Below are 10,247 nucleotides of genomic sequence, written 5' to 3' on the forward strand. Positions count from 1 at the left end.
TGCTTCTCAGTTTCCATGTGACTTTTAAGATTCTTCCTTTTTCCCTAGCTGTGAAGAATGACTTTGGGATTGGAGTGAATCTACTAATTGCCATTGATGGCAAGGTAATTCTCACATTAATTCTACACACCCATGAGCATGGGGAGTCTTTCTATCTTTTAGTGTCACTACTGTTTCCTTTCTGCAACAGTTAAAGAAAAACTTAAATATCCATTTCAAGGTTCCATTGCCTGTTGATCTTTCAAGAATGGGACATTTTAACATCTATATCTTTGCATAATTTGAAAATTGCTTCAGTTTAATATTGACTTTTAGTCAGAAGTTATGTAAAAAATTTCTATTTTTAACATTCATTATATATTTTGTGGCTTAACATATACCATATTTTAAAGAATGTTCCCTGTACTAACGAGAATAATGTACATTATGAACCTGACAGATAAAGATACTTTTTCATTATCCATATATCAGTTGATTGACATCTAGGGTATTTCCATGCCCTAGCTATTTTGAACTGAGCAACACTGAAGACAGATGAGCATGTGCCTCATGGTACGAAGCAAAGTCCTTTAGGCATGTCTCCAGGAGTAGCATAGCTGGATCCTGTGGTAGATCTAATTCTAGGTTTTTCAGGAATTGCCACAAGGATTTCCATAATGGCAGTACCAATTGCAACCCCACCAACAGAGTATAATTACTTTCCCTGCCTCACATCCTTGCCAGCATTTCATGTCTTTTGTTTTCTTACATAGTCATTCTGACTGGGGTAAGATGAAATATCAAAGAAGTTTTAATTTGCATTTCTATGATGGCTAAGGATGGTGAATCCTTTTAAAATATCTTGTATCCATTTGCATTTCCTCTGACAATCTTCTGTACAGTTCTATGCTCTACTTTCTAACAGGGTTGTGTGTCATCTTGGTATTTGTTTTTACGAGTTCTTTGTATATTATTGTCTTAGTTAGTGTTTCTATTGCTATGATGAACACCATGACCAAAGCAACTTGAAGAGAAAATGGTTTATTTCAGCTTACATCTCTCAGGTTACATTCAGTCACTGAGTGAATCCATGGCAGAAACTAAAGCAGGGAAGTACCTGGAGCAAGGAGTTGAAGCAGAGGCCACTGGGAAATCTGCTGACTAGCTAGCTCCTATTTTCTTTTCTTTTTTTGGTTGTTATCCTAGCGTTTAATGGCTGAGCATCTCTCCAGCCCTCAACCTATTTTATTATAGCATCAAAGACCACATGCCCAAGGGTGGCCCCACCCATAGTGTTGTGGGTCCTCCCATATACATTGTCATCCCAGACAATAGCACACAGTCTTGCCTACAGGCCAGTCTTATGGAGCCATTTTCTCAATTGTGGTTTCCTTTTCACAGAAAATTCTAGCTTGTGTCAAGTTGACACAAAACTAGCCAATGCAGTTCTAGACACTAATGATCTGTCATACCTATAACTGGTAAATATTTTTTTTCATTCTTTAGGTTACCTCTTTAGTCAACTAACAAAATCTCATCCTTGTATTTCCCCACAGGTGTTGAAATATCATTTTCACATTGAAACCTCATTTGCACATAAAACTATACAGAGTGTTTTTTTAAAGAATAAATTTACTTGTAATTATCAATTCTTAGGATTAAATCTCAAGATTTTCCATTAATTAGTGGATAAATATGGTGTGAGGTAACCAGACATGGAATATATTTCAGAACGAAAAAGAAACAAAGACTTGATTCATGCAACTGGAGTCTGAGAAACACCTATTAATTTATTTAAAAGCTTTTAATATCATGAACATTATTACTTTAAACACTGGATTCCCTGGTGCTGTTTTGAAGTCAGAGCTCTCTGCCATGAAGTTATAGGCCACCTAACTATGCTGTATTTAGACCTCCTCAGGCAACACTATTGTTCCTGAGTGTTGCAAATATACAGCCAACTGTGGCTAAGTCACAGAATTTTCAGAGTGCTGATTCTTGGGTTTGTGTTTAAACTATGCATGTGCAACCTTTGAAGTATCCACAGCACATTTCAGAGAAATAAAAGAATAACTCCATTGAGCCATTGAGAAAATGAAAAATGAGTAATTTCATTAACTATGCAGGAACCTATGGGAATTTAATGACTAAACTGACTATAGGAAAAAATGGAGATATAATTCTTTTTTATTTTAATAGAAGAATGGTTTATTGTGATCCATGTTGTAACAAGGCATCAAGGATTTTATTTAGACATAAAGTGAACTGTAGGACAGGTAAAATGCAATAGAACAGAAGTTACTAAATGAAATTTACTCAATAGATATTTCTAGGAGCCTCTGTTTGTCATCCAGAAGAGGAAGGTGTTTTTTGCTGAGGGGTCTAATGTATATGATTTTTTATTTTGATTGATAAGCTTACTCAATGCACATGTCTTTTTCCTGTGTTGCATCTGATGGTAATCATATAGATGGTAGATCATATATAAGTGTAAGAAAATAAACAGAACATTTTCCACAAAATGTTATTTTAAGGGCACCATTTACTGTGCAAAGTCAGTTGTAGGTTGAATTGGTAGACAGTCTCTACTTCATTATATCTCTCTGGGTTTACTTGGTCACACTGGAAGGTATTGTGAAGGCATGGGTTTGAATGAGTTGATAACTCTGTTTGAAGAGTGGTGAGCATGCAGCTTGATGAAATTGTTCCACTCCCAGTTCTCTCTCTGACTTCTACTTGCAGTTAAAGATCGAAGCTCTTTGCTACTTCTTCAGGGCAATGGCCATTTGCCTGCTGCCATGCTTCCCGCCACACTGGACTTGCATTAATCCTCCAGAACCATGAGCCCCCAAATAATGCTTTCTTTTATAAATTGTTTGGTCATGATGTTTTGTTATAGCAATAGAAAAGTAACCAAGAAACTTGACATCACTGTAGCAAGAAAAATGAGCACACTTAAGCCCGGCAGTGGTGGCGCAGGCCTTTAATCCCAGCACTCATGAGGCAGAGTCAGATGAATCTCTGTGAGTTTGAAGCCAGTCTGGTCTACAGTGCGAGATTCACGACAGGCACCAAAACTACACAGAGAAACCCTGTCTTCAAAAAACAAAAAACAAAAAAGAAAGAAAAGAAAAAGAAAAATGAGCAAACACACAATGGAGGAAATCTTCCTCCCTTCCATGCATATAATATGGGAGTTCATACCCTAACTAAGGACCGTGAGGTCAGGAAGTCTTGCTTTCAGTAAAAAAGGGACTCTAGATTATGAGAAAAATCTCTTTCCAGTATGAATTTTTCTGAAATATTTAAGATTTAATTATTTTTAGTTTATGTGTATTGGTGTTTTCCCAGCATATTTGTTCCTGTACCATGTGAGCACAATGCTCTCAGAGGCCAGAAGAGCGGCTCAGATACACTGGAACTGGAGTTACAGATAGGAGCTGGCAGTCCTTTGTGCTGGGATTCAAACACAGGTCCTCTAGAAGAGAATTCAGTGCTCTTAAAAATTAAGCCAGCGATCCTCAACTTGTGTCTTGTGACTCCTTTTGCAAACCTTATCTCCAAAATTATTTACATTATGATTCATATCAGTAGCAAAGTTACAGTTGTAAAGTATCAAGGAAAATAATTTTATGGTTAGGGGTCACCACAACATGAGGAACTGTAGTAAATGGCAGCAGCATAAGAAAGGTTGAAAACCACTGCACTAAGTAATCTCCCCAACCAGATTCCTCAAGATTTTAATGCTATGAAAATTAGAAAATTTTCCTGTAGAAATAACTGGTTTGTTGTAAATCAGTTTGTAGGTGTGTGTGTGTGTGTGTGTGTGTGTGTGTGTGTGTGTGTGTGTGTGTGTGTTGATCTCTATGTTGTATTAATCTTAGCTGTTGCCAAAAACTCTGCAACTTATTTTCTCATGTGAGTAGTGAGACATATTGTTATTTTTAATGCTGGAACTGGGGGGAGAGGTTATAGATGACCATCAAACAATTCTCTCTGACAATATACAAAAACATCACATTGATCTTTAAATCCTGGCAAAGAGAAACACTCTCAGCAGCTAAGGACCCCAGAATAAGCAGTTGGCACAGCCTGGGCTTTCACTTCTGCTTCCTTTGGTGGTTTATGTCATGACTTGAATCACTGTGGGAGGGGTACTCCAACCCTGTTGACAGTAGTAAATTGCAACATCTTCAGGCTGCAGCCTGCTGATCTTTAGAGAATACTGTGTGCCAGATCCACTGCCACTGAATCTTGATGGAACCCCATCTTCCAAGGTATTTGCACCATAGATCAGAAGCTTAGGAGGTTTCCCTGGTTTCTGCTGATACCATGCTAAACCACTATAAATGTTTTCACTTGCCCGGCATGTGACCGTGACACTGTCTCCCAGAGATGTAGACAGGGAGGCTGGAGACTGGATCATCTGGATGTCACATCTGGCACCTAAGAATGGAAAATTGAAAACAAATTCCCACAAAATTAATCATGTTAGGAGAGGACTTTCTCAGAGAACAGGCAACAGTGACCACACTCAGCTGAATAAATTTCCAATTCTGTCTTCCTTACCTGTAAGCCAGAGCAGCAGCAACCCCAGGAGCTTTGTGGGGGCCCTCATGTCTGTGCTGTGACCTGTCTGAGGCTGACTCTAGCACAGCCTGTGGCCTGATTATGAAGAAGTCCTCAGGGCAGTGGGCTGTGCTCTGGGCATATGCAAATCAGCAATGGCTGGACACGGTCACAGGCCTGGCCAAACCATTAAGTCATTACAGGCCTGTTTTCCTCTTATAAGAGAGAGTACAGGTTTATTTGTAAAGAATGTCTTACTCTTTGAACAACAAGGAACAGCAGTGTCTACGAGTTGCACATTATTCTGATTTCTGTCATGTTCAATGTAGAATTTCCTTGTTATATTTCCCTCCATTCCAGAAGCTTTTAGATATGGTACAGTTCTAGAAAGTACATAAACAGTTGCAGAGTCCTTTCATAGGTATTTGTAGATGTTATAATATGAATATTATAATATAATATGAGATGAATAATATAATATAATAATGTAGATCTGTCCATATAATGTTACTTGTATTTATGTTTTCAGGGATGAACATTTTACACTGTATAATCAATTGTGTGCTCTTCCCTGGGGAACAACACTTTTCCTATTTTCAGATTTACTCAGTTTCCTGTAATTCTTTGCTTAGAATTAAGGCCTGTGGGCTATTACCCATCCAGTCTGGAATGCTCTCCAGTGTCTCTCTGTTCAGCTCACATTTGGGTATTCAGGTTGGTGGGTTTCTATAGGCACAGCTTCTGATGTTGCTCAGAGACATAGTCTTATGCAAACTCCCTGATCCTGTGGTTGTTAACATATTCCCACTCCTGTTGCCAAAATGTTCCCTGAGCCTTAGTTATGGGAACATTTTGTGGATGGATCCATGGGGAATGAGCTCCACAATATACATGTAATTTCTTGCTCACAATGATTCCCAGAAGAGTAGTAAAATAATACAGGGAGACATGGTTTGTAAGGAAGGACAGATTCTCACATAACTAATCAGTATTTTCAGATAAACAGTCCCATTTTACTTGTTAATGACAGTCCAATTATTCAAGAACAAAGTCATAGGTTTTTTCCCCTTCCTTTTGTGCATATGAGCTCTCATCCTAGATTAAACTTGGATTATATCTATGTTAATTGTTCCTATGAGGCTTCAATTATTGTCATGACTTCTGTCTCCTTTGAATACAAGTCATGGTGTTTAAGAAATCTGAGCTTTCTCCCAGAAGCAATCATCCATGTCCTTGAATGTACAATGGTTACTAAACATTCATATGCTATGGGTTCAATATATCTTCCAATTACTAAAAGGACATGTCTCTTAGTTTAGTTTTAGGGAAGAGGTAAAAGCTCTGTGGTCAGAGAAGCATGTAAGAAAGTGAAGGCAGAAGCTACACATTAGGAGTTATAGACATAGTGAGATCCAGAGTGTTTCCCCACTGGGAAAAAGGATATGAAGGACTTAGTATGATTTTTGATATGGGGTTAAAAAGGAAGAGTTTTACATGTGTAGGCAAGTATTCTGTTTGAGACAGAGATTAGACAGGGTGAAAATGACACTCAGTCAGGGCCTGAAAATGATGACAGACACAGGAGAAGTGTAAGAAAGAATAGGTAGGTGGGTATGTTCCAAAACTAATTGACCTGAAAATCAATGACAAGTATGACTCTCAAATTTGTGTTGAGGGATATATCAAAAAGTCTGCAATAAAAATAAAATCTATGCAAGCTGCCCAAATTCTATCTATTAATAAAAATATATTTCGTGTATTGACACCATATATGTATGTTTTGATTTAGCAATAAAATCATGCTCATAAACATACAATATCTATCAAAATGGCACTTTATTAAATAGTTGGCAGCAACTGCCTTGAAAAGACACAGTTGATAAGCAAATGTTTTTCATTTGATTACTGTGTCAAACATTATGTAAAGTTGTAATTAAGTTCTTATATATCTGGGGCTTTTAAAAATGTGGCTGTTTGTCTGAATCTGTAACACATGTTTGCTTGGAACCCACATAAGTTTGAAGAAGGTGCCAGGTCCCCTGGAACTGGAGTGGCTTCAAACCTGATATAGATGCTGAGAAATGAACCTGCACCAATTGTAAGAAAAAGAATTGCTCTAAGTTGGGCAGTGGTGGCACACCCTATAATCCCAGCACTCAGAAAGCAGAGGAAGGCGGATCTCTGTGAGTTCTAGGCCAGCCTGATCTACAAACTGAGTTCCAGGAAAGGGGCAAAGCTACATATAGAAACCCTGTCTCAAAAAAAACAAAAAAAAAAAAGAGTTAGAAGAGGGCTCTAAACTGCTGAGCCATCTTTCCAACAAACCCCTAGAAATTAGAAGTTAGTTGGCTTATGAACCTGTTTTGAATATACAGTCACACTTATTTTTTCCCCTTTCCTTTATCTGTTCCTACAACTCACTCCAACTACATACTGACTTTCACATTCTCTGATGCATTTCACAGAAGATTGGCACAGAACATAAACCTACACACACACACACACACACACACAGAGAGAGAGAGAGAGAGAGAGAGAGAGAGAGAGAGAGAGAGAGAGAGAGAGAGAGAGAGAGAAATTATGAGGAGTGTATTTGTTCTCTACAGACAGGCATAAGTGAATTCATTGTTATATGAGTTCGAGGGTCAGGAAGTCTGGTGTAGGAAGACAGCCTCTGTGTGTGCTGTACCTGCTCTACAATTGAGGAAACAGCAGGGATGCCATCTGCTGTCTTAGTCTCTGGAAATTTAATGTCACTTTCAAAGCATCTGTTTTAGGGCTGGCTTGACACAGTGTATGGGCTTTTTCAGTCAGCTACCTCTACCTTCACCTTCTTCTTGAAGTTGCATTGTCAGAGCATTCTATGGTTATTACTGGGCACAAGACATGATAAGATGGATAGAACTAAAATGGATATAACTGGGTCAGTCCCAGGATCCACCCTAAATCTTTCCTTTTCCACACTCCTCTGGAAGCCCATATTCCAGCAAACTCCATTGTCTTAGAGCAAATAACACTACAGTCCATCTGTGATCTAATTCTGGACTGGTTGTTAAACCTCCAGGGCTTCCATAATGTACTATCCATAGAAGTGTGTGAAATGGCCGGGCGGTGGTGGCGCACGCCTTTAATCCCAGCACTCAGGAGGCAGAGGCAGGCGGATCTCTGTGAGTTCGAGGCCAGCCTGGGCTACCAAGTGAGTTCCAGGAGAGGCGCAAAGCTACACAGAGAAACCCTGTCTCGAAAAACCAAAAAAAAAAAAAAAGAAGTGTGTGAAATGATGAGATTACTCAGAGAAAAAACACATCATCAGTAAGAAAGCTTGCCTGATTCCATTATTTTGGGCTAGGCCGGAGTATAGCCTGTGTATGACTATTGAAGGATACTGGGAAACCACAGATTAATGTGCTACTCATCTAGTGTAGACAAAGCCCAATCCCCAGATTCTTTGCACAACAGTCTCAAGAGGCTGTGGAGATAGGAAGTTCACACATTGTTTCATAGTCAATGTCTTTATGACCACAAATATAGAAATTGTGTGATCTAGTGTCTAAATTCTAAGAAGCTGTGAACAATCTCTCAAAGAGGAGAAAAACAAAGGGAAGAAGAATTCTTTCGCACAAATTCATATCATTAGCAATTTTCAACATATGAAAAAATGGATAAAAAGAAATTATAAATAAGCAGTGTGTGGTCATATTGTATTCCCCAATATATTGTGCACCCTAATAAACTTATCTGGGGTCAGAGAACAGAACAGCCACTAGATATAGAGGCCAGAAAATGGTGGTACACATGCCTTTAATCCTAGCATTCCAGAGGCAGAAATCTGCCTGGATCTCTGTAAATTCAAAGCCACACTGGAAACAGCTAGGCATGGTAACAAGAGCCTTTAATCCCAGGAAGTGATGGCTGGAAGCAGAAAGGTTTTTATGGTGTGAGGATGAGGAACTAGAGCCTGGTTAAGCTTTCAGGCTTTCGAGAAGCAGTTCAACTGAGAACCATTTGGATAAGTACTCAGAGGTTTCCAGTCTGAGGAAACATGGTCAGCTGAGGAATTGGAGAGGTGAGGAAGCTGTGGCTTGTTCTGTTTCTCTGATCTTTCAGCATTTACCCCAATACCTGGCTCCAGGTTTGTTTTTATTAATAAGACCTTTTAAGATTCATGCTACACCAGTGAAAAGTCAGGCACTGACAGTCTTTTACTTTCCTGCAATGATCCTTTCAATTTGGGGGAAGATAAATTTTATGTCATCAGTATTAGGTCAAATATCTCCTTTCTGACCTACTGAGATGATTTCTTCCTTTGGCCTGTATGTTCTCAGCTTTGGAACCTCTGCTAATCGGCACCCTCCATTCAGATAATAAGGATATGCAATCAAGCAGCTGCATTGGGTCTGCACCAGACTATAATGGGTGCCAATGGGAGAGGAAGCAGGTGTGACACTGATCTTACTATACCCAGGAAAGAGGGTTGTTAGGGGCCAGAGTCCTAGGACAGGTTTTTCTCCATCTGCAACACAAGGAATTGTCAGTGTAATGGTTTCTCCACTGTCCACTGATTACCTATGAGCATTAAATGTGCCCAGACCACTCTCATCAGTGGACAGGGACTAGGAGAAAATGCTGAATACCAAATGAATCAAAAATCTAAAACCTTGTGTATCCCTATTGTTAGAGTGATTGTCAGTCCAGAGGCTGGTGATTGTCACTAGATAAACATGTATTATTGCTCTCCCCCACCCTATGCTGCTTGAAGGAATGTTCAAATGAATACAGGGTTGGGTCTTTGTCCAATTGGAACCCAGAAAATAGTGGACAATGATTGGTGGCCAACTGTAAGTGTTCACTAAAATCTAATAAACCAAATATGGGACTGTTTTTGTCTGTTAAACATCAGCAGTATTAGGAAGAATTCTGTATATGCTAATACACGTAAATATGTGCAGTTACAAATATGTAGGCAGTCCAATTCTTAATACTAAGAAGTAATAAAACACAGGTGTAGGATGTAGCTTAATTGACTGACTTCTTGGTATAAAAAAAAAAGAGCCCTGGGTTAGAGACTCAGCATTGCACAAATTGGGCTTGATGGTGCACTCTGGTAGTCCCATCTCTTGGAAGTAAGAAGCAGGGGTCTCTGAAGTTCAAGGTCATCCTCTACTACAATTTTGAGGCCAAAAAAAAACTCCATCAGACCTGGACTTTATTGGGAAAATTATCTAATTTTTAAAACCAGTTAGTAAATATTGATGGCAATGATTAAAAATAGTTGCAAAAATTAGTGGAGTAGAGAGTTTATTAGTTCCAAAACACATATTAAATTCACATATGAGTTACATCAGATAAAACTGTAGCCTGGAAAAAGTATTGTCCAAGAACACATTTAATATACCTAATCTTTAGAACACTCTGAGGATTTATGTGATTAGATCTCATACTTGTCCATATTGTGGCAAGGTCGTCCAACACAAAACCATTTCATAGCTTATGACAAATTGTACATGATTTCATTTAGCTTAGTAAATATGGTATGTTGTGGGGGTATTGATAACCCTTCGGTGGTTACTTGGATGCCTTAGTGTTGATGCTGCTAGAGATGTGACAACTGAGGGTCAAACAAAAACACTGGCTTCCAAAATCACAATGCAGTAAGATGAATATATTTAATTTGAACACGCAATGCCTTGGAATAATTA

General features: G+C 38.8%; 1 gene segment (V, D, J or C); it reads right to left on the minus strand.

Moving 5' to 3' along the window:
* Positions 1-4,102: 4,102 nt before the first annotated feature.
* On the minus strand, positions 4,103-4,625 carry LOC128099638 (immunoglobulin kappa variable 1-39-like). The segment is given in 2 exon segments: positions 4,103-4,425; positions 4,549-4,625. Coding segments are annotated over 2 exon segments (372 nt in total).
* Between the last annotated feature and the right edge of the window lie 5,622 nt (positions 4,626-10,247).

The sequence above is a fragment of the Peromyscus californicus genome, unplaced genomic scaffold (genome assembly GCF_007827085.1).
Source record: "Peromyscus californicus insignis strain IS unplaced genomic scaffold, ASM782708v3 Scaffold_6__1_contigs__length_162567912, whole genome shotgun sequence".
NCBI lineage: Eukaryota > Metazoa > Chordata > Mammalia > Rodentia > Cricetidae > Peromyscus > Peromyscus californicus.